This window comes from Typopeltis vanoorti, chromosome 8 (genome assembly GCF_054136105.1).
Source record: "Typopeltis vanoorti isolate ZY-2024b chromosome 8, IOZ_Tvanoo_1.0, whole genome shotgun sequence".
Classification (NCBI taxonomy): Eukaryota; Metazoa; Arthropoda; class Arachnida; order Uropygi; family Thelyphonidae; genus Typopeltis; species Typopeltis vanoorti.
In genome coordinates, this window is record NC_143556.1 from 34733026 (window position 1) to 34759529 (window position 26504).

Genomic DNA, 26504 nt, shown 5'->3' on the forward strand with positions numbered 1-26504 from the left:
AAACCTTTCTGTCCCCCCCGAATATACAGTTTACTAAAAATCCACAAACCCAATTCCCCACTAAGATCTATAGTAGATGCCACTAACGCACCTTGCTACAAACTGTCAAAACAGCTGGCTAACTCTCTGCCCCCCCCCCTCACTGGACTTTCCACATCTTATATAAAAAAACTCTATCCATTTTAAAACCCTTATAGAAAATTTAGCCTTAAATAACAGAGATATATTGGTAAGCTTTGACATCTCCTCATTGTTTAGCAATATTCCCTTAATTGATACCTTAACACTCTTAAAAAACGTTTTTCCTTCTGACATCTTAGATCTCTTTTCCTTTGCCATCAATTCTAGTTATTTTTCTTGGAGAAAAAAAATCTACAAGCAGATAGAGGGAACTGCCATGGGTTCCCCCCCGCTTGCCAATTTTTATATGGAAGATTTTGAAAAACGTCCATAGACTCAGCCCCTCTCAAACCTTCTATCTGGCTAAGATATGTAGAAGATGTGTTCTCTATTTGGCCTCACGGCCCAGACACATTAGACTCCTTCCTCAGTCACCTCAACAGCCTACATCCAAGAATCCAGTTTATGATGGAAAAGGAAAAGAACAATTGTTTATCCTTCCTAGACACCTTAGTTACACGCCTTCCTAATGGTACACTTTCCTTCACTGTATATAGAAAACCCACGCATGCAGGCAGATGCATTCATAAACTCTCCCACCACCACCCTACTCAACAATATGGCATTATTAAAACTCTTACCAAGAGAGCCCACAATCTTTGTTCCAGTGGAACTGCCCTTACAACTGAGCTTGACCACATACAAAACACTTTCCTCTCCAATGGCTACAACGATCACAGTATTAAAAAAATAATCAAGTCCTCCCCCGTTCCCCGGTCTTCTCTTCAAAAAGAGTTTAGAAATGCCGTCACTATACCCTACATCCGTGGCACATCCAAAAAAATAGCCAAGATTTTAAACCTACACACAGCATTTAAGCCCCACTGCAAACTTGCTACACTTGTCCACTCTACAAAAGGTCAGCTCCTTTCTCTCTCAGTGCCTAGAGTCTATAAAGTACCCTGTTCCTGTAAACTAGCATACTTTGGACAGACAGGCAGATCAGCAACCATCTGCCTGGAGGAACATAAGTCATACATCTGCAACCATGTCTTGGATACAACCCACAAGATCTCATGGAAAAAACCACCATGCTCCACCACAGCAAATTCAAAAAAGAGAGATTATTCTTAGAATCAGCAGCAGCTCTCAGGAATCAACCAAATCTTAATAAATATGGTTACATTAAGCTTCCTAAGATTTGGGAAACGCTTATCACCAGACGTCCCACTTTACATTCCAGGCCTCCTACAACCGCCCTTAGAGGGTGCTCCACCTAGATAGAACTTTAGTGTCACCCACGTGGGTAGGCTTAGTATTGTGTGTTATTTGTATTTATGTTACATTAGTTTTTTTTTATAATCCCTGAAGATGTCTCAGTGACTGAGACAAAATATAAGGAAGTATTAAATTCTGTTTTAATCCTTTCTGAGTGCAGTATACAATCCATTAAGCCTCCAACATGATGTCCTCACAGCATTTAAGCCTCTACACATGGACTGAATAAACTACTAAAACCATATTAGCAGTTTGATCACTTAGAACGATTTACTTTCTGTGAGGCCTTGGCATACTTCATTGAAGAAATAACTAAAACCATATCAACAGCTTCAAATCACATTTCTATATGAAGTGAAAAGCAATAATGCCTCTTTGGGGTTGAAGGAGAGATACCAGAGAGTGGTTTATTCAGGAGTGGAGTCTAAAAGACGTCTTGTGACTAGTGGAGTGCCGCAGGGCTCTGTTCTTGGACCACTGCTTTTCAATTTGTTCATCAATGATATTGGAAAGGATTTGAGAGGAAGTGTTCACTTGTTTGCTGATGATGCAAAGTTGGGTAGAGTAATTGTGAGTGCACAGGATGTCAAAATTTTACAGGATGATTTGGATAATTTGGAGGACTGGGCTAGGAAAAATGGATGTCAATTTAATGTGGCAAAGTGTAAGGTTATGCACTTTGGGGTGAAAAGAATAGCAGCAGTATATCGCATTGGTGGAAACGTGCTCCAGGAGATTGAGGCCAGGGATTTGGTAGTGTTGGTGGATACGGAGTTGAAGTTTAGGGGGCACATTGCAAAAGTGACTAAAACAGCTCACCAAATCACTTGGCTTCTGAAAAATACTTTAACATGCAGAGACAAACAAGTTGTTGTTCCTCTGTATCAAGCCTTGATAAGACCCCATCTGGACTTCTGTGCAGTTATGGGCACCAGGGTTTCTATGTGATGGGGAGGAAGTGGAGAGGGTCCAGAGACGAGTGACCAAGATGATAGCGTGTCTGTGGAATGAACCTTATGAGAATAGGTTGAAGATTTGTGGGTTGCAGAAATTGGACGATAGGCGAAGGAGGGGTGATATGATTGAGACATTCAAATTACTGAAGGGTTTTTATAAGATTGATCCAGAAGATATTTTTGAAAATATGACTGGTGGTGGGAGGACTAGGGGCCATGCATGGAAGCTGGGCAAGAGCATGGTTGAAGGGGTGTTAGAGCTAGGTTTTTTTACTTGGAGAGTGGTGAATGAGTGGAATAAGCTTCCAGAGTCTGTTGTGGGTGCTACGACCGTGAATGAGTTCAAGGCAAGGTATGATAGATTCTGTGTGAATGTTGAATAGTTGTTCTTGACATGATGTTAGGGCCTCCCTCAATGAGTCTGTCGACTCCTTGGAGTTTCCCGGAACAATAATAATAATAATATTATGACAGTAAACTTCACACTTATGTATAGGATTTTCTGTCCACTATTTCTGTTTCTTCTAATTTCTGCTTAGTCTTCATACATTAAAGATACAAACTCCTGTAGAAAGAGATGAGTGTGAAGTTTACTGCAGTAATTAATTTATATAACATTTATTCATTTAAAACCAAGAGAAATATTATTGCTTTCCACTTCATATATGTTCATTAATGTGCATGTGTTCAGAAATACAATAGAGCAACTTCTGCTTCAGTCCACAATTGTGTGTTAATATTACAGGTTTCAGCATTATACTTGAAATGGCAATAGTTCTTTTCATAGTCTGGAGACAGGAAGTTATTTAATTATAATTCATAATGAAACAATGAGAATTTATAACTGTTCTTCACTTCACAGGATTTAAATGTTAAAGTAAGTTCATTTAGTTATTCCTGTGATGTGAATTACAATGGTGACGTTTATTTCACTTGTGACAACATAATGAATTTTATAAATAATTGTCTAGACACAAACATTTCAAAATTTAGCAGCTCATACAAAAATAGAATTATGCTGTATTATCTAATTAACTGACATCTTTATGCATACCTCATTACTTTTAACATTATTTATTATTATTATTTTTTAATTTTTCATTTGCAGAATGTCTGAATTTTAATACAGATATCCTTTAATATAATATCCAGATATATCCTATAATATAATATCCATATTATAGGATATGGATATATTCATATCCAATAATATCCAGACATATAGAAATGTTTTAGGAAAATTTGGAGAAAAGAACAAAGCTAATAATGGTAAATGCCTGCTGGATTTCTGTTCAGGACATTGATTAGTTATTACTAACACCATGTTCCAACATAAAAATATGCCCAAATTTACATGGAGAAGATGCAATTATTTATTTAGTTTTGAGCACGATAAAATTGAATTTCATATTGAAAAGAAGAGTGTGTAAGAAAGTTTTAAAATGAATGTAGGTTGAGTAGTTTTTAGAGATGAACTGTAGACAAACATCATTAAAGAAACAAATGAAACAATTTGAATACAACAATCAAACCTTGGAGATTGAGTGGCAAACCCTGAAGAAAACATTGATTTCATCCAGAGAAATATGTGGTGAGGTTGTCTGGTGGATTCAGGAAGTTAAAGAGGCAGCGGAGAAAAATGGAAAAAAAAGTACATGTAAAAGGAATCAGAGATGATAAAAGATGATATGAAAACTGAGGATAAGGATTCTAGATGTATGTAGTAATTACTTTGAAAAAGCTAAATGAAACAAGCTGTGTCAGCATGATGACAGAAAACTCCCAACAGGAATGCAGTCAGGAACACATCCATACTGGAAGAAAACGTCATCAAAAACATGAAATGTGGAAAGGCAGCTGGAGTAGATGAAATTGAGCCAAATTTAGCCAGAAATGCTCAGATATGGAGGTATACAATGGCTGCATTGCATAATTCAGAACACCTGGTCAGAGTCACAAATTCCAGATGACTGGAGCAGAGATCTCATAGTACATATCTATAAAAAAGGGAAATAAAACTGAATGCGAGAATTACCGAGTCATTTCTCTAGTGAGTGTTCCTGGTAAGATTTATGCAAGTATACTTGAGAAATGGCTAAGAAAAATTGTGGAAGGGAAGCTTGGTGAAGAACAAGCTGGATTCAGGCCAAATAGAGGTTGTCAGGATCAGAATTTCACTTTAAGACAAATAGTCCAGAAAGCATGGGAATATAACAAAGATCTGTATTTAAGTTTTGTTGATTTGGAAAAGGCATATGACAAGGTGCCAAGAGAGAAGCTATTCAACATGCTACAATTATATGGTGTCAATGGGGCATTATATCAAGCAATACTTGGTCTTTATTTGAGTTGTAAGTCAGCAGTTAGAATTGAAGGAAGTACAGGAAGATGGTTTAATGTTAAATCTGGTATGAGACAAGGATGTACATTATCCCCTCTGTTATTCATTATCTATATGGATCACATTATGAAGGAAAGTGGTATTAAACATGATATCAAAATTTGGAGATGTTAATGTCAGCTCTTTGCTTTATGCAGATCATGTTATACTTCTAAATAAATCTGCTACAAGTCTGCAAGTTCTCTGACTAAATTGAATAACTGTTGTAATAGATATGGTATGAAGGTCAGCAATAAAAAGACAAAGTCAATGAAAATAGGCAGAATCATTGAAAATGTCAACTGTGTTGTGAATGGAGAACCTGTGGAACAAATAAAACATTTCAGCTACTTAGGCACGATTTTTAGTGAAGATGGTAAATTAAATATAGAAATAGACAACAGAATCAGCAAAGCTGGTATGGTAGGAAGTCGATTGAATAAATTCATATGGAATAAGAGAGAAATTGGTTGAAACACTAAATTAGCTGATACAAGACAGTGTTCAAACCAGTTTTAACTTATGGATCTGAGAGCTGGGTCAGAAGTAAAACACTTGACCAAAGACTAGAGACTGCAGATATGAGAGTCCTGAGAAAGATTAGAGGCATAAACAGATGGCATCAATGGCAATACCATATTAAAGATGAGGATATTAGGAAAGAACTTGACATTGTTCGCATCCAGGAATGTGTTAGCAGAGCTAATCTCAGGTGGTATGGTCACTTAAACAGAATGGGCGAAGAAAGATTAGCAAAACAAGTGTTCTCTGCCAGGTTGGCAGCAAAATGACTGAGAGGAAGACCAAGATATAGGTGGATTGATATGGTACAAAGTACCTTAGACGATAGAAATATAAGCTTTGATAATGTTGGAGTCTTGACAATTTGGAGGAAAATTGTGGATAGGAAGTTAGTAATGATGTAATTTTTTCATGTAGTACTATTATATCCTGTACACCCCTTGAGGGTACATGGCAGGAATTTGATGATGATGATGCTTTTCCAATTTCAAGTTTTCGATGGCTTTTTCTACTTGAAGTATTGATATATATCCCTGATTTCATTCCTGTTAAGTGTTTTAATTTAGCAATCTTTTAAAGTAATTATTCCAGACATCTAGAATATCTTTATCTTCAGTTTTCATGTCAGCTTTATCATCTCTGATTCCTTTTACAGTACTCTTTCCTCCATTTTTAAGCTTTTTCAATATCCTCAAAAATATATTGCCACTTTCCTGATATTTATTTTCTATGGTCTTACCATGACTTTTGCTTTGCTTTCTTATATTTTTCTCTGTATTCTCTAAGAGCACAAGCTGACTTATTTGCCAGGAACTTTTTATATGCTTTCTTTTTTCCTTTGACTGCCTGAGTCCGCTGCAGAGTTTTTAATTTTCCATCCTTGTAGACAACCTCACCACATATCTCTCTTGTTGATTAATTCAATGTTTTCTTCAGGGTTTGCCACTGAGTTTTTTGTTTTCAATCCCTTTCCTTTTTTCTTGAATAATGCTTATGTATTTTAGTGTATAGTTGAACTCTGAAAGCTGGTCGACTTTGATTCATTTAAAAATTTTCTTACACACTTTTCTTTTTAGTATATAATTCAAATTTATCCTGCCCAAAACTAGATGGTGTTTACTTCCACTTACACCTCATCTATCTGAGTATACTCTAGTGTCCTGAGCCAGTTGGAAAATGCTGTTAACTATAATATAGTCGATGAAACTTTTGTTTTAAAAGAGGTATACCGTGAGTAGACATATCGATACAAAATAAATAACGGAAAAAACTCACGTAGAAAGATTATTTAATAGTATAATTTTCGCCTGTGTGTCACAGGCATCTTCAGTACATTAAGCTCAAAATTAAACACTAACTGACAATTCCAAAAAGCGCCACCTAAGTAGCTTGTGTAAGAACACAGAGTTCATTGGAGAAAGACAAGAGTTCTTCACAAAAGTCAGTTTCTCATGGAACACCTTTATAAAGAAACATGTGAAACTCTACTTCATTCTCCTAACTTAAACAGATCCGACAGCTTACGTCTATCCCCTCTATGCCAGATAGTACTTTACAAATCAGCTAATCTTTCCTAACTTTTTATTGTATTAATTTTTTTTTTTTTTTTTTTTTTTTTTTTTTTTTTTTTTTTTTTTTTTAGGATAGTTATTGACCTTTTCAGTTATCTTACCCCAGCTACTTAGGTGGCGCTTTTTGGAATTGTCAGTTAGTGTTTAATTTTGAGCTTAATGTACTGAAGATGCCTGTGACACACAGGCGAAAATTATACTATTAAATAATCTTTCTACGTGAGTTTTTTCCATTATTTATTTTGTATCGAAACTTTTCTTATTTCTTGCATCTTCTCTTCATGTGAATTTGTGCATATTATGTTGGAACATGGTGTTAGTAATAACTAGTCCAGAAGGTGGTACTGCCATTATTATTAAATTTTCTCCAAAATTTCCCTAAACATTTCTGTATGTCTGGTAATTGTTTCCCAATCTGCTATTTAGATCTGTAATGAGGACCAACTTTTCCTTTTCAGTTGTGCCAGCTGCTTTCTCTAATGCTTAGAAAATTTCCTTCACTAATTCCTTAGAACCTTCTATGGTACAAATAAGTCTTATTATCTTGTTTTCCATTCTGATATTTGCCTACATCACTCTCTTTGATATTGCCTGCCATTCAAGACAATTATCATTGTATTTAGTGTTGAATACTATAGCTACTCCTTTCCCCTGATCCTCATTTCTTGGTTATAACATTTTCTATTTGTTGCTTAGAAAGAACTTGCTTGTTTTGTCTTCTTTGTTTTGGTTACACCTATTACGTCGATGTGGTACTTATCTAACTCTTTTGCTAGTTCCATTTCTTTTCTATGGTTACCTGTTATGTTGATAGTACATAAAATAAAAAAATAAATCAGCTAATGCCTTTTATTCCCATTTTAGCCCTATCTAATTTTTGGAGACTGAGTGGATAGTTCAATCTCCACTGGTAGCCAATCAGAGATAGCTGGCCTAATGCTATCACTAATTAAGTGACACGCAGGGGGGGGTGCAGCAGCTAGGTTCTCGTTCCTGCACCCTGTTAGTACCCATTAGGGGAAGCTAAAGCTGCTTTCAACTAAACACAGGTGATCAAACTAAAATGCTCCGAAATTCCTGCCCTAAAGGATCCCATCTTGGGCCACGCCTAAAAATAATATCATTTAATATTGAAGGTTTCTCCAGTGTCAAGCAAGATCTCATTGCAAATATTTGCAGAGTGATGCAAATATTTGCAATGACTGTGATGAGCTCTGCCTGCAAGAAACTCACAGAGGGGAAGGTGCTGCAAGAACTTACATCCATGGCATGAAACTCATCAAAGAGATATCCCATGATAAATATGGAAGTGCAATATTTACAAAAGAAAACTTAATTCCATCATCCATTGACTCCACGAACAACAGAAACATTGAGATTATTACAATCACATTTAAAATATCTCGATCGCCTCAGTTTATAAACTGCCAGAAGAAGCTTTCTCCTTCCCCGACATTCTCCTCAATAATAATGCATACATGACTAATGTTGTATTAGGTGATTTTAACAGCCATAGTATTAACTGGGGTTACACAAAGTCCAAGGAAGATGGGAATTTGTTGAAAAATGGGCTGGAAACCTTTTTCTAAACCTGATACATAATCCAAAACTCCCTGCATCTTTTGACAGTGGCAGATGGAAGCGAGGCTATAACCTTGACCTCATATTTGTTAGCTCAAAAATATCCAGCATTTGTGTTAAAAAGGTTTCAAATCCCATTCCACATACTCAACACAGACCGATAATGCTTCAATTCAACCCAGCCATTATGCCTAACACAGTCCCTTATAGACAACGATTTAATTTCAAAAAAAGCTAATTGGAAGGGTTTCATGACAGATCTTGACATTTCCATAGAACCAGTCCCTCCAAACCCTTGAGCATATCCTCAATTCATAAAAATACTGAGAAAAATCTCCACCAAGCACATCCCCCGAGGCTGCCACACAAACTACATGCCAGGCCTTTCTAGTGACATACAAGCCAGTATGCTAATTTCTTACAACTTTACAACACCAACCCCTTCTCAGAGGATACTATCCATGCAGGAGAAAAATTATGCTCCAAGATGGCAGAGGAAAGGTGTTCCTCATGGGAAAAAAAAAAAGAAATAGAAGCCTATGATATGACCCTTAGTAGCAGAGAGGCATGGAACTTTATCAACAGAATTAGGAAGGATTTGACTAAGCCATATTGAGCATCCACAGGTAACAGCTAATCAAATTGCTCACCAGCTGCTGCTGAATGGAAAATTCCCTAAAAAGCACCCAAAAAATAAGATACTTAGAATACCAAGTGAGGAACAAAATATGATTTCACCATCACTGAACTCAACGCTGCCATAAACCTATTAAAACCTAGAAAATCTGCAGGCCTTGACCTAGCATTGAATGAAAGCTGCCGCTTAATTACAGGATGTCTGAAACCAACACCACTAAGAGACCTGTATACTTTGACTGGTATTGCATCCCCTTCAATTTGAAGATCTGCATTCTCAACTGACGAAAGATGCAGACAAATGAATGATGAACGCCACCCACTATTCGGCCAGACCACAGTGCTCCAAAGACTAAGATCCCGACAGCTTCCTAGCAACTGTTGAATCCACCTAAAAATCCTCCAGAGACAAGACTTCAACAATAGCTTGCACTATACCCAGAGAATAATACTGGTATTCCAACAGCTGAACATCTTCCACGTGGTGCCGACTTGGAATACTTGGAAAAGCCTCAACAGACTTCAAACGACAGGATGCTGCAAACAAAACCTCATCAAATGGGACTGCCTCACTGGACCAGATAATTGTGAGTGTGGGACAACCCAGTCCGTGGAACACCTTCTTTCTTGTTCCCCTTCTTCAATCACCTTGCACAGAAGAGGACCTTATATCTTGCACAGAAAGAGCAGTTGATTGCACAAGATACTGGAGGAACATCTAACTATATTTATTGTATGGTCATGTATGGTGCTGACGAGTGCGAACACCACTTTCACTGAGCTAAAGAGGCTCCTAGTACCAATCTTGAAATCTGCTAATGTTGAGTTGGGATGTGTTGGTTATCTCTTTAATAATTTTTCAGAGTAATCAATGCAGACATCAAGATTATACTGAAATCTTATATGCTATCACTTTTGGCATTTTCAATTCTTTTGTGATGGCCTTTTCTCCATTTCTAGATTTTTTCAATTATTTTCACAACATTTTGCAATCGTAATATTTATTTAATGTATTCTTCTCATTGCCAATATTTTGCTGCTGTTGACATATAACTGGTTGTTGTTATGTTTCATCGAGTTGTTTTCGACTCCTGGTGATTCTATGAACATACATTATCCATTCAGATCTGTGCCTGGCCATATCTTTCAGAATTTCCAAGTGCATTCCATTTGCTTCTTTAACTCCATCCACCCATCTAATTCTTGGTCTTCCTCTTCTCCTGCTTTCATCAACTTTAGCAAGCATCATCATCATCTTCTCCAGACTGTCATTTGCTCGCATAATATGTCCGAAGTATGACAATATTTGCTTGATGATCATAGCTTCGAGGGAGCAATCTGGCTTTATTCTGTCTATCAATGATTTATTGGTTTGCTTTGCAGTCCATGGTATTCTTAGTAAGTGTCTCCAAACCCATAATTCAAATGCATCTATCTTCCTTCTTTCACTCTTTCTCATGATCCATCTTTCACATCCATACAGTATCACAGGGAATACCATTGCATTCACGATTCTGATTTTTGTTGCGAAGCTAATATCTTTATCTTTAAAGATCTTGCTTAAATTTGTCATTGCTTTCTTTCTGAGTAATAATAATCTTCTAACTTCTTCAGTACAATAACCATCTTGATCAATTTGGGATCCTAAGAGCACAAAATTGTTAACTGCTTCCATTTTCTCCCCATCTACTTCAAAATCATTAATTTCACATGTTGCCATAACTTTTGTCTTTTTGAGGTTAAGTTTAAGACCATATTTAGCACTTCCTTCTTTAACTTTCATAATAAGTTCCTCCAAATCTTCTTTGCATTCTGCTAGCAAGGTGGTATCATCTGCATACCTCAAATTATTAATATTTCTTCTACCAATTTTAATTCCAACTGAAGATTCCTCCAGCCCTGCCATTCTTAAAATGTATTCGCTGTACAAGTTAAACAGGTATGGAAAAAAATACACCCCTTTACTTATTGTGAAATACTCAGTTTCTCCAAGATCTGTTTGAACAGTAACTTCTTGTTTATAATAAAGATTCGTCAGAAGGTTAATAAAATGCTCTGGTACTCCCATTGTTCTTAACACATTCCATAGTTTCACATGATCTACAGAGTCAAAAGCCTTGCTATAGTCAAGGAAACAAAGGTAGACATTCTTTTGATATTCCTGTGCTCTTTCTATTATCCATCTCACATTGGCGATTTGATCTCTTGTTCCTCTGCCTTTTCAAAATCCTGCCTGTTCATCTGGCATTTCTCTCTTCATGAATGGTTCCAATCTTTTCTGAATAATCTTAAGTAAGACTTTACTTGCATGAGAAATCAGTGCTATAGTTCTGTCATTTTCACACTCTCTTGCATCACCTTTCTTCCTAACCTGTATAAACTGATTTTTTCCATTTCATAGGCCATTTAGTTGTGATCCAAATTCGTTGACATAGAGCTGTTAAAATTTTAACTGCCTCTTCTTCCAGGGCTTTGAGCAGCTCAATAGGTATTCCATCTCCTGGTGCCTTCTTACTGGATAGCTGTTGCAGTGCCCACCTCACTTCACTCTCCAGTGGTACTGGCTCCTGTGTATAATCCTGCTCTTCAAATTTCTCAGTAATTTTGGAGTCCTTTCTATAAAGGGCTTCTGTATACTCTTTCCATCTTTCTTATGTCTGCAGCTTCTGTAAGATATCCTTTGTGTTTACTTTTCAGTATTGTCACCTTTGCACTAAACTTCCTTGTTAGTTCTCTGATCTTTTTGAAAAGATTTCTTGTTTTTCCTTTCTTGTTTTGGTCTTTTATTTGTTGGCATTCCTGATTAAAGTATTTTTCCTCGTCTCTTCTGGCTTGTCGTTGAAACTCTGCATTCAAATGCCACACTTCCTGCAAATTTCCTGTGGCCTTCATTTTCAACCTTTCCTGAGCAGTTTTGATGGCATCTTCTTACAAACTGTTGGAATATTCTTCTTTGCTTCTGTTTTAATTATATCCTTAGTCTCTTCCCATAGTTCATCTGGTTCTCTTTCACACAAATTGAGTGTGTCAAATCTGTTCTGTATACTAATATTGTATTCAGCTGTATGTTTCCAAGATCATATCTGATCGACATTTGTGTTGTTTTTAGTTTTCGTAATTTCACATGTATTGTAGCCCCTAATAACTCATGGTCTGTTCCACAGTCTACACACCTGGAAAAGTCTTGACAGATTGAATTGCACTTCTCCATCTTTGTCTAAGTATATAGTCAATTTGATTTCTGTATTATCCATCAGGTGATATCCATATGTACAGTCTTCTTTTGTGCTGTTTAAAGCAGGTGTTAGCAAAACAAAAAATTCTCTGCACAAAACTCAACTAGTCTCTTCCCTGCAGTGTTACGAATACCTAAACCAAAACGACCTGTTATTCCTTGTTCCTCAGTCTCTCCCACCTTTGGTGTTGCATCTATTACTTCTTGTAACTTGCCATAAAATTCTTCAATGTCTTCTTCTGGTGCCTCTGTAGTGGATGCATAAACCTGAATGATGGTCATATTCATTGGATGTCCACTCATATGGTAGAACCAGTTAAATAAATGTATATGGAATAAGAGAAAAATTAGGCAGAACAGTAAACTAGCAGTACACTAGTTTACAGTCTTGCCCCTTATTTTAATTTTTGGCTCTGGGAGTTGGGTTAGAAATAAAATATTTTATCAAAGGCTTGAGATAATAGATATGAGAGTTCTGAAGGGGGGGGGGATTAGTAAAGTGAACAGCTGACATCAATAACAGTATCATGTTAAAAATGAAGATACCAGAAATGAACTTGACATTGTTCATTAGCATTGAAGAATGTGAGCAAAGTTTATCTAAGGTGGTATGGTTGCTTAAACAGAATGAGAGAGAAAAGTTTAGAAAAATAGATGTTTGGCACAAAAAGATTCAGAAGATCTAGGTAGGTTGATACAGTTAATAGTGTCTTAGAAGACTGGATGTATGATCCCAGAATATTAGACTTGACAAATAATACATTAATATGCAAGAGAATTGTTGATTTGCTAGTGGTAATGTTGACTTAGTAATGTACTACCATCGTGGTGTTATATACATCTCTTGAGGATATGTCAAGAATTGATAATGAATGCTATGCCAAATTTTATGAACTAAAAGGGGATGAACATCATACAATCTGGCACTACCTGTACTGATTTTAACCAGTTAGCTGTTGGTTCTTTTTTGGCAATTGACTTTGTCAGCTGACAATCAGGGATATTATGACAAACAGATAATCTTGCTATCAGAAGTCTCAGAATCGCTCTGTTTGCTTTCAAAGTCATCACCAATATAGTCACTGTTCAGAATGTCCTCTGAATCAACTCCAACAATTCCTTAGGCTTTGTGGCTAAAAATCTTGTCTTTTTTTGAAATTGTGTATCTTTGCTGTCTGAATTTTTACTTTTTCTTTCTCTTTCTATCTCATTCAGCTTGTTAGAATTTCAAATTCAGTTGGTTAAATTACCTGGTAAATTATTTTCACTTTCACACAGTAAATAATGCAGGAGCACTAAGTTTCAGTTTATTTTTGGAAAATGAAATCATAGTTGAGGTGTGCATCAAGTAAGCAATAATTTAGCACTGGCCACAGATATTTAATTAATGTGACTATAGCAAGTATCCTATCACCTCTCTGACTGGTTAGTTTACCAGTCCTCTGGTTAACTGATAAATGATCTGGTAGGACTATTTGGATATATGCCTCTCCATTAGACTAATTTTCTGGCCTATAGAGTTCACAAGATTAGGAGTTAATTGTAATGTCTGCTTTATTGCTATGTAATATTAGAAAAATGGCTTATTTTTCTGTAGCTTATAAATGTTATCTGCATTTTGCAAACAGGTTATGAAACTACTAGCTACTCAAGGAATTTTTTAAAAAAAAAGTTCTTCAGAGTTAAAAATGAAAAATAAACTGTTTAAAATACTTTTAATATTCTGATATTTATAGGTATTTGTATCCTGAGCTTTGGAACCTTACATACCAATAAGCACCAGATTGAGAAATTTAGCTACCCTACCCTAAGTATTGCATATTCAAGCTACTTGAAGTTCCTTTAGCAATATAACATCCTTTTTTATTCATTCGATATCTGTCACTGTTGTGAACTCATCAAGAATAAGTATTTGTTGTAGTTGGAAGGCTTATTGCAGTGAAATTTCCTTTAATATACCATTACTAATTGGGCTTGGCCAGATTTTTTGGTATTTTTATAGTGCGAATTGACAATTTTATTTTGGATATTTCTAAATATTTTTAGTAAAACATCAAATCACCAACTTATGAACCAGTATTGAAATAAATATCCCTGTCAGATATTAGCACAGAATCTATTTCTTTTTTTTTTGCATTTTTTTTCTTTAGAATATGTTTTAAACCATGTGCTTAAGACATGTATTCTCAAGGGATGTTACAGGATATTATGTAGTACTACCATAGTATCTGTAAGATATGTAAGTTAAATTCCTGTAATTTACAACCCTTTCCATCTTCTCACAAATTACCAACTTGCATGTTCAAAAATTTTAACCATACATAAAAGAAATCTCCTTTACTCTCGTAGCCTTCCAGAAAACACAACGATCAAGAAGATGTTTTGGTTTCATTTATTTAAAAAGATTCTTCAGTAACAGGATCCTTCTTTCAGGTAACATTTATCACAGTTTGTCTGTCCTCTGAAGATATTCAATACCAGATGCTTAACATAATTTTGTTATTCATGGTATTATCTCTCTCTAATGTGGTAGCAACTTGTAATTTTCCCCCACCTCCATGATAGTCTTAATATGATATGTATGTTTGATATGATTCCACTCGCATAAAAATTTTATATGTAATGTATATATTTTTATTCCTTACACACACATAAATTATGATCACAGACATACCTATTTGTTATTCCCCCCCCCCTCCCAATACACAGTCATCGTTGACTTTTTTGAATTATCTACTTGACAAAATAGACAAATCTGACTTGAACTAGTTAGTGCATGATATAAATGACCAGGGTCATTCTTTATATCACATCGAACACTGGTGAAGATTTGTGTTCACATCTTGGCATTCAGGTTGCACTTCAGATTATGTCCTGATAATATTATGATTTGTGATTTTAATTATCAATAAATGATCAGATGTAGTAGAGTTCATGTGTAGTAGACATTTTTATTATTATTATTATTATTAACACCAGACATCCATGGAGTCAAAAGACTCATTGCAGGAGGCAAACACTGCTATACACAAAGTCCATCAAACTGTGCCTTAAACTCCTGTATCTGCATTTACCACACAGTCAGACAACACATTCCACTTGCCAACCGCTCTCCATGCAAAGAACCTGCTCCTTATGCCTCTGCTCAGGGATGTCCCCCCCCCCCTTGTTCTACCCTTTTTTCCCATTCTATGAAAAATTTCTTACGCATTAACCTGCTAACAGCCCTTTACCAACTTAAATGTCTGAATCACATCCTTTCTCTTCCTCTTATTCACAAGGCTTCCCCACATCTGTTCTTGCCAAATCACCTTTAATTACTGCTTACCATATATATCCACATATATCCACTCAGTCTCAACTATCCTGATCTATTCTATTTCTATGCTGATCGTTCCCATATATACATTCACTATTACTTCCAACATCCACTCTCCCTATGCCGTTCTCCTGCCCCCACCCATTTCCCTGTTCCTCTTGCATTCCTGTTCTCTCTTTGTCTCTCACACTACTACTGTTTCAATTGCCAAGCACTTCTGTCTCTTCTGTATCACTCTCCTGATCTTTCACTTCATCTCTGACTTGTGATCTCTTGTTTGCATTGCACGCTGCGCTTCCATCTAGCAACAGTTTCCAGTTCGCTCACTCCAAAGCCATTCAAATGCAATCTGCCACATCTATATAATTCTATACTTCCCTCAAATACATGCCATACATCCACAAACTGCACTCCTCCTCCCACAGTTCTGCCAGCATCCATTCATGATTCTGGTGCTCAGTCTGAACTCATCATTGTCATACCTTGACAACACACTAACAACCTTTCCCACTATACTGTTATCTTTCACTCTCCTAGGTAACCTGAGTGGTCTTGATACCTCTTGTTCTGCTGCGCATTACCTCCATTTCCTCATTCATACTTCCTTTTGCTTCTATATCATTTACTTTTGTTTCTTCATTCTTGCATTCTTTCACTCTCACTAGCTTTTGTTCCATTTCTGTTTCTTTCATTTTTAACTTCAGTCTGTTTCGCATTTGCTAACTCACAGACTGACAATATACTGCATTTGTACAAATCCATACTTCCTCTCATTTCTTGATCAGTGTATATGATCTCCATAAACATATTTTGCTAAGCATACATGTTGCACTCATGACATCAACCATTTTCGAAAAGTCTACACCGTTAACGGCATTTGTTCTTTGCCCTGCATGACGACTTGACCTTGTGCATATTGTCCTTATGTTCCGTTCATCGCAAGATTCAAAAATTCAATAAAGTCATTGAAAATCCACAAAGCCAATCAATTAGTCACGCAGACACAAATTGTTATCAAAAATCAACAATAGTCAAAACTAATCATTCTGTTAGTAGTACTTCTATTTAAAACTAAATTTTGGATTAAAAATTTGAAATAAGTAGAACTTTTTATATAAGATGAAATATGGCAAGTAAGAATGTTGGGCAGGAAATTTAGCTAATTGTCTGGCTGATTTAAGGATGAGAGGTCAGCAGCATCAACTGCGTGTTAGAGAAGGTTATTAAATTTATTAACTTTGGATAGTCTGTATATTGGGAGGAAGGACTGAAAAGTTTGAGATTTTCACTTAATTCAGGGGACCATTCATTATACATTTATATTCACCACATCTTAATCCCCCCCCCCCTCCCTCCACACACCTGATGAAAAGACTACTAAAATTCATAAATACAATCCTCTCTGACCCGTAGTAGATACTAATTTCTTATCCCCCCCCCTAAATTAGTCAAACAATTACTGTATTTGCCGGCATATAAGAGGCTCTTTTGCTTTGAAAATAAGTCTAAAAAACAGGGTGTGTCTTATATGCCGATACTCAGTTTTTTTATTACTTTCATTTCTGGAAATTTTCTCTGTTCCAAGTTACGTGATTTCTTTCTTGCTTCCTTGCCGTGTGTGAGAGCTTTCCAGTTACATAGAGTTCAGTGGATGCCCATACGTTGTCATCGACGTTCAGAGCTGTGTCCTGTTCGTTTAAACTTTCCAATTGTTGTCGCAGTTGTGAACGGTGATAAATTTCTGCCGTTAAATTTTCTTTAAATTTCTTGGCAAATTATGGCTGAAAAACGTCGGTATTACTACAATATTGCATACAAGCTACGTGTGATTGCGTATGCTAAAAAACATGGAAACAGGGCTGCAGTGAGGCATTTTTGACCACCCCAACTGAGAAAATGATAAGAACTTGGCGGAATCAGAAAGAGGATTTAAAAAAGCAACTCACAGTAAACATAACCTACGAATTGGAACTGCAAAATGGCCAGAACTTGATGCAGAACTGAATACTTGGATTCTAGACCACAGAAAAGTGGGACTTTCAGTGTCTACAAAAATGATTATTTATCAAGTGAAAGCGATAGCCACTAGTAGAGGGATCGTCAACTTTACTGGATCAAAATCATGGCGTTCATGATTCATGAAGAGAAACCAGCTATGTATACAGACTAAAACAAAAAATATCACAAAAGATGCCAGCTGAATATGAAGAAAAAATTATTGAATTTCATCGATTCGTCATTAACGCAAGGAAACAAGAAAATTTTAAACTTGCGCAAATAGGAAACATGGACAAGGTTCCGCTGACTTTTGATGTGCCCTCAAACAAAACTGTAGATTCCAAGGGCACTAAAAGTGCTACTATTAAAACTTTGGGACATGAAAAAACTCACTACACGGTTGTTTTATCCTTCTGCGCTGATGGGACAAAATTACCGCCACTATTGATTTTTAAAAGGAAGATCCAAAGAAAAACTGCTTAAAGGAGTGTTTGTACATGTTCACGCAAAAGGCTGGATGGATGGAGGAGGAATGAAGTTATGGATAGATAAAATTTGTTCTAGGTGCCCTGGTGGACTGTTGAAGAAGCCTGCCATGCTAGTATGGGATCAGTTTCGTTCTCACAGAACAGAAGATGTTAAAAATAATCTCAAGAAATTGAAAACTCAGTTAGCTGTAATTCCAGGAGGTCTAACTAGTCAGCTTCAACCTTTAGATGTCTGTATTAATAAACCATTTAAGGGATTTATGAAGGAGAAGTGGAACAGCTGTATGTGGTCTTCAGATTTTGAGGTTATGCCATCAGGAAGAAGGAAGAGGCCTAGCATTTCGCAAGTTTTTGAGTTCGGTAAAGCTTCATGGGATGCTGTGAAAACTGAGACAGTGGTTAAATCATTTAAGAAGTGTGGCATTAGTAATACACTGGATGGTACAGAGGACAATTTGTTGTATGAGGACTTAGATTCTGATTTAGAAAAGGTTTCAAGTGTCTCTTCATTTAGCTCTGGAGATGAATTTCTGGGTTTTGATGAAGAAGATTAAAAGGTGGATACTCTTTCCTAGTTAGATTAGGTATTTGTTGAAAGTAGACCTACTTATTACTTTATATTTGAAATACTGTAAATTCATTATAATATTCAGTGATAAAGTTTTTTTCCTAAAAAAAAGTGTACATAAAAGGGGGTGCATCTTACATGCTGACAAATACGGTAGCTAAATCTTTAAACTTCCATTAGTGGCCATACTTAACTTTATATTTAAAAAAAATTATAACCGTCCACTTTAAATCTGCAATCCAAAATTAAATTTTAATCAGTACTTATATCTGTCTGTATTCCATTATATCCACCATGTCCAGTGGAAGAAAAAAAACTGCTTTTTTTATATAGTAGCAGATGTAAATCTGCTACTCCATACAAGGAAGGATTTATTCTAATGGATATATACCATACAACATTACAACTTTTTGCCAAGTCTTAATAAACTCGGCTTTACTTTACTAAAAATCTGGGAGGCCTTCAACAGGATTCAATCACTGCATCCATAGAGGATGCCAGTTAGGAATATAGGATCCTCTGTGTTTGCCTTCCTGCTAGTGTCCTTGTATGTACGTATGCATTTAGAGTATTTCTGTGTGTCTATGAAGATGCCTTGGTGGCCAAGTTGAAATATTGGCATGATAATTTATTACCTAATAAATTTAGTTAGTAATTATCTCTAGATGTGTGTTTTCTCCATTAAACATCAATACAAGTTAAGATAGAATTGAAGATAGGAGATGCACTTTCACCCATCCACTTAATTTACCTTTTAAAAAAAGGCTTTAGAGAAACTGTATTAGATGACATAAGTAGAACAGTAATATTAGGATATGCAGATATCTGCTTAGTTGAAGAAAATGCCAAACACATTCAGAAAATTCAGAACTTCAGCTAAAAAACTAGGATTACAAATCAACTGGGATAGAGCTGAATGTTTAAAAATATGTAGAAACAACAAATAGGGAAAAATGATGACCAGTTTACCATTGATAACCTGAAATTTGAAAATCCATTGCCTTCAAATATCTGGATACATTGATTACTCAATAAAATAGTACAGAGCCTCCATAGCTCAGTCAGTATAGAGGAATCCCTTTGGTTGGAAAGACTGGGTTCAATTCCCATCCATGACATGAGGAACTTTTATTTGGTCTCTTTTGGCTAAAGGTAAGTTAGCTGGTCTCATACGGAGGGTAGAGGTTTCAGGGGTTTTTTAAACCTGGGAACATGGGTTTTTCGTCCCTCAACAGGCAAAACTGGGCTCGTGAATTCACATGGACTACAGTCACAAATACTTGCCCTTAGGAGATGGCAGGGAATGATGAGCCAGGCTGCATTAATTTGTCATAAACCCCCTCATGATTTTATGTATTTCTGTACTACTTTCCCTTCTCATCATTCCCTTAGCACAGATGAGAAGGGAAAATAGTCAGAAATACAAGCTAGAGTACATACCTGTAATAGATGTTATCCATTCGCTACTTCATTTATCATCATCTAGAGTTAAAATAGAAATCTACAAGACAATCATTATGCCTATTGTTTTATATTGACTAGAAATCTGAATCAGCAGACCAAGGTTCAAAAGCCTCGCAGATCTTAGAAAATAAAATCCTAAGTCTTTGGACTAGTATGAGATAACACAACAAATGAGTGGAGAAGACATAATAAAGAACTACATATAGTTCTTGATTGATTGATCAATATACAGAGTTCATATAGATCCCCACTACTAATTGATAAAATCAGAGCTTGCAAATTGAGATGGCTTGAACTTGTAGAAAGAATTGGTGAGGAGGGAATAGCTAAAGAAACATTCAACATGAAGCCTGATGGAAAGCAACCTGGAGGAAGACTATGGCAATGTTGGGATGATAACATCCAAAAAGACTTGGCTGACATTGGGAATCTGGAACTGGACTGGAAGAGCTTTAGAGGTTCAGTAAGCTGGAAAAGACCATTCATTAGTGGGGATGGGATGAATCATGTGGGCCTTCAAAATGTATGGGAATGTTATTTGTTTTGCATCTATGTAAAATTTAATTTGGAGATTATTTAAAAATACTCTGAGTTTATCAATAAATTACTATATAAGCAATGATATGCAGTGGAATTCTCTGCAGGAATATTCAATTTCAATATAATTTGCAGCCAATTTCATGACAGTTTTCTGTTGTTTTTCCTGTATGTGTGAGTTTTCTATATAAACTGTTTATAGAAAACCCACACATACAGAGAGATATTTGCACAAACAGTCACATTTTCATCCAGCTCAGCAGTATGGTATCCTAAAAACACCAACTCACAGAGCTAGAGCTATTTGTTTCAATGACACTGCTGAACTCACTTATGTTACACCTTCTTAGCCAATGGCTATAATCTCCATAGGATAGAAAAAATACAGAATGCCCCACAGAAATCCCCTCCATTACCTACCACACAAGACTGCAGCAAAACTGTTATCATTCAATATATTCAAGGCACATCTGAAAAATCTAGAGTTCTCAATAAATATTAGTATGCACCGTATTTAAACCTTATGTCAAATTGGCAATTCTCATCCATTCACCTAAGGACAAACTCTCTTCTTTATCACATCCAGGAGTTTATAAAGTGGCTTGTTCTTATGACTGGCTTACTATGGACAGACAGGAAGAACTTTTGACAGCTGTCTTGGTGAACATGAAAAATACATCCAGCACTATTGTTATGGCAAGTTGGGTCTAGCAGACCATGTCTTGGATATCACTTCACACAGGATCAATTGGAAGAAAACAAACGTGCTACACAGAAGTCATAAGTCAGAGAGATTGTTTTTGGAATCAACAAAAGCTTTTAAACATACTCCAAACCTCAACAAGTATGGCTGTATAAATTTACCAAAAATCTGGGAAACAGTAATTTTAAGATCTAATTAATATTTTTCTCTCTTTTTCCAATATAGATGGTGTCTCATTAGGACTTTATTTCCTTGTGTTGTCCCACTGTTATACCAAATTGTTTGTTATTTCATGTACTGTGGCAAACTGTTTTTGTGCTCTAAAAATGCTGGATGCAAATAAGAATAAATGTTATTTTCTTATCATTCTGTGTTGTCATCAGTACCATGAAAATAAATAACAAACAAAAGACCAAGCAAGATTCAGAAGTGGATATTCAACTAATGGCACCTCTAAACTATTAACCAGATAATAGAAAAAAACAAACAAACAAAAAAAAAAAAAAAGCATTTGATATGCTAGAAAGAACAGCAATAATAGAGGCACTAAATAACCAAGATAATGAAAAACCGTGCAACTAATAAAACCTCCATACCAGAATGCAACAAGTAATATACAATTAAATAATCTAAAAGTAAAAATTGAAATAGACAGAGGAATAAGACAAGGAGATAAAATGTCATCAATAATATTCAATGCTTGCCTACAAGAAATATTTAAAAATCTAAATTGGGGCGATTTAAGATTTGCAGATGATATTGTACTATTTTCTCAAACACCTGAAGAGCTAAAAGAAATTATTAAAGAATTAAATACAGAAAGCAACAAGTCTGGTCTCAACATAAATATTGATAAAACTAAAATAATGTACAACAAAATTATAAACTACAACCAAAAGATAGAAATAAATGACAGAGAAATTGAAAATTTAACTAAATTCAAATTTTAGTCAAAGTTAATTTCAAATTTCTAGGTCAAATAATTAACATAGATAGAAATTGGGAACATGAAATAAAACAAAGAATAAATGAAGAATGGAGATGGAGACAATTTGGAAAATACAATAACATTTTTAAAGAAAACATGCCTGTCTAAAAAGAAAAGCATATGAACAATGCATCATACCAGTTGTGACATATGGAGCAGAGACTTGGAGCATCTGAAGAAGACTGGAAAATAAATTAGGAGATGCACAGAGAAACATGGAGAGATCAATGTCAGATATAAAAAGAATAGATAAAGTAAAAAACATGGATATCAGGAAAAAAACAGGGTTAAAAGACATCATTAAAGAAATAAAAATAAAAAAATGAAGATGGGCAGGACACATTGCAAGACAGGGAGACAACCACTGGACAAAAATTTGGAAAAAATGGCAAGTACGAGAAGGTTCAAGAAGACCTCGCAGACCATCAGCAAGGTGGAGAGATGAACTACATCATTCAGTGGGAAACAACTGGAGCTTCTGGGCCAGAGACAGAGAAATGTGAAAAAATATGGAGGAGATCATCCTAATCGATCCTTATCCATCTAGCAGTGGACGGATAAGGATTGATTATGATGATGAATGTACTACTAAATTTCATATCATTCATCTCTACTTTTGAAGATAATGCACATTCACAGTAGCAGACATCACATTATAACAGTCAGATTGTTAGGGAGAGGAGGTGATTGATGGTATTGATGATGATGATGGTTTTTATCCTATCAGGCTGTAAAGTTTTCACATTTAGATGAACCCTGAAAAGAAAATTTTGAATGTACAGTAGATGCCACTTATTGTGATCACTTTGGGACAGTCGCTTTTTGATAACAATAACTGGCTCATAACATTAAGCAAGGGATATAAAAAATTGCATCATTTATTTCAATTTATTGTTATGAACATTATTTAATTTATTGTTATAAACAACTTTTTAATAAGCAACAACATGAAATTATTTTAAAAACTTATCTAGTGTGTTCTGTCATGCCTTTGAATATAGTAGTTAATGAATAAAGTGCTCATACTCAATGCCTTTTGAAGTTTGTCACTGTTGCACACAGCGACGAAGTATTCGTAGAACTTCTTGCATTGATTGGAGGAACTTCTAAAATTTTTTCTTCTATACTTGTATTAGATTCACTTTCTTCTATTAGTTTAAAGTTCTCATCAGAAGCAGCTTGACGTATTCCTGACACTGTCGTTGTAGCCACCACTTCAACGTTTTTATCAATATCCAACCAATTTTCAAATTCTTCTTTTGACATACTGTCTGGGGTTTTATCAAAAATTTCTTTCTTTCTTCAATGACATTGCTACCAAATGCAATGCATCAAGAAGGGAAATCTTTTCTTGCAGTTGCACTTGCATCAGATTAGTCTTTTTTATAATCAAGTTCAGCTATAATTCTCGGACGAACTTCCCTATAATAATAAGCTTTAAATGCTCGTATGATGCCTTAGTCGCATGGTTGAATTAACGATGTAGTGTTTGAAGGCAAGAAAATTACTTGGATGTTCTTTAACGATAAATTGTTTGTGTGCAGTGCAGGTGTCTGTAACAAGACAATTTTTCTCTTTAATTTAAGATCCTACTTAACTAACCAATTGTTGAAAATGTCAACAGGCAAACTTTTGACACCTTTAAAACCAATAATTTTTATTTTGTTCATTCACTAGGAGCTTTCATTTCTCACCTTTCATATCAGCACAACAAAGAACTGTCACTCACTCTTTTGAAGATTTAAATCCTTTAATACTGTACTTTCATTTTTAAACAAATAAGTATGCTCAGGCACTGCACGAAAATAGAGTCCTGTTTCATCTGCATTGTAAGTATCCTCGGGAGAATATTCAGCAATAATTTTTGGTCACTGGGTCTTAATCCACGCATGAGCTTGATAAAAAAAAAAAAATCATCACTTTTTCCTTCACCATGAATACCCTTGTACACAATATTCTCTCACTTTTTCCACCTGTTAAACCATCCATCAGTTGCGGTGAAATTTTCTTTGCCCATTGTTTTTGCTAGTTCTGCTTTTTGACTCATCAAAGGCCCATTAATCGAAGCATCTTTTTCATGAACATTACTAAACCAAATTTTTAATGCTGATTCAACTTGAGTATCCTTACCAGATTGGGATCTCTTCTGATCAATGTTCTCATTAGTAAGAGCTGAAGTTTCAACATTTGATTTGTTTTTTAAGATTTTACACAAGAGTGGTTGTGAAATTTTGGAAAAGTACAGCTGCACTACACTGACTCATTTTGGGCAGCTTATCATAGTACTCCAGAAAAAATTCTTTTCTTTTCTTGAAAAGATAAATCTCTAAGTTTTTTACTTGCTTCTGCCATAATGCTAAGGGCTGTAATTCACTTACTGAAAGAGAGCTTGAAAATAAACTCGAAAAATCACAGACTGTATTTATAACCTCCCCACCTTGCATTTGCCTGGAAAATTAAGATTAAAGGAAGGTTAACAAATAAGTCAAATTTCGACAAATGTTCTTTGTCAAATTTTCTCCTGATTAACTCTTATTTCTTTGAATTCTGTGATGCAAAAGGCTAAACATTAGAGGATTTTGATAACAATAGCCTATTGATAATATTATCTGCGATCACAATAAGCAGATTCTACTGTATTAATGAATACAACAGCAATAATATTGAAATGTCTCTGAAGTGAGGAACTTAGTTCTTTTAAGAAATAAAAAAGTGTAATTCTTGTAGATAAACTTATACAATGATTACACATGACTTTAAATTTTTCAGAAAATGACAACGTATACTAAAATATTAATTAAAAACTTTAATCAATACCTTCCAATATTTCTTCTTACACCTTCTTAGCCAATGGCTACAATCCCCAAAAAATCCAGAAAATATCAAAACCAGTTAATCCCCCCCCCTTTCTTAATAGAGATTACGCTAAATCTATCACCTTTCCTTATATCTGGGGCATGTCTGAAAAGCTCATAAAATCCTAAAAAAATATGACCTGACAAACCACATAAGAAATTTTTATCCCTTATCTGCTCCACTAAAGACCAGCCACTTCCCCTAGACCTACATGGAGCATACCAGGTCCCTTGCAGCTGTAAACTGTCCTACTACAGCCAAACAGGCAGGACAGCCACTCAGGACTTGCAGACCAGGCATTACATACCCACCACAGAATATGCTGGAAGAAAGCTACTTTACTATAGCATAGCAAATATAAATATGAAAGATTGTTCCTGGAATTCCAGTTCTAAAGAACTTCCCAAATATCAACAAATTTGGGTGCATGAGACTGCCCCATTTTGTTCTTGAAGAGAAGAATATTTCTAATAAACCCTTAATATATTCAAAAATTTTTCTTTGCTGGTTTGACAAAATGTTTTGTAAAAAAAATAAAGACCAACAAAGCAGTTATTTGTTTGAGAAATATAATCCAAATCTTTAGTAAATAAAAGAAGGCATTTTTTAACCCACAAATATGGAATAATACATGACGCAACAAACTACGTGAAGTAGCCATTAAGTAAGTTGGTTCGAACTTCCTTGGTGACTTCAAATCTGACATTTATGCTAATATGCTATAAATCCATGAGTCACATCTGGATTTCTTTCCAGCCAACTCAAACACTGTGAGTAATGATCCTTTCCTTTACACAGTGATCAGCATTCGTTTCAATAAAATTATGGCAACTACGTTAGAAATAATTATTTTAATTTTCTGATGTTTCGACCTTCATATGAAGGTCATCATCTGGAGTACACACACACACAAAGACAAGCTATATTACATTTTGAACATTTAAATTTTAACTTTGGGAAATTAAAATAATTATTCCTAACACAGTTATCTCCATAATTTTACTGAAATGACTGTGAGTAATGAGCAAGGTGAATGCTACATCAGGACATGGTGATGATAAAAAGAAAGCTATTCAAAAGAAGATGGGATCCAAAGATGCTTATAAATGAAAATAATCAGAAAAATAAAAAGTATATTTAAAATAATTATGTTTAGCTTTATTTAAATTATATCTGTATATAGCATTTCTCCCAAAACAGTTGGTGATATAGAAATTTTCAAATTGAATTTGAATTCAGTTCACTCATGTTTACAAAAATCACATTTTGTTTGTAAAATAGTGTTTCATTGTTGGGCAGTTTTT

The 26504-nt window shown here is 35.3% G+C and overlaps 1 protein-coding gene across 2 annotated transcripts in view; it reads left to right on the forward strand.

The window, feature by feature from the left end:
- The window catches only part of LOC150103921 (phosphatidylserine lipase ABHD16A), a 304831-nt gene that overhangs the window by 12067 nt on the left and 266260 nt on the right, over nt 1-26504 (forward strand). Inside the window, exon 4 of one of the 2 annotated variants that reach the window (XM_090396602.1) lies at nt 14629-14712. The exons of the other annotated variant lie outside the window; for it this stretch is intronic. Coding sequence (XP_090252728.1) covers nt 14629-14712 — 84 coding nt within the window. The remainder of the gene's footprint in view (nt 1-14628; nt 14713-26504) is intronic. 2 annotated transcript variants of the gene reach the window in all.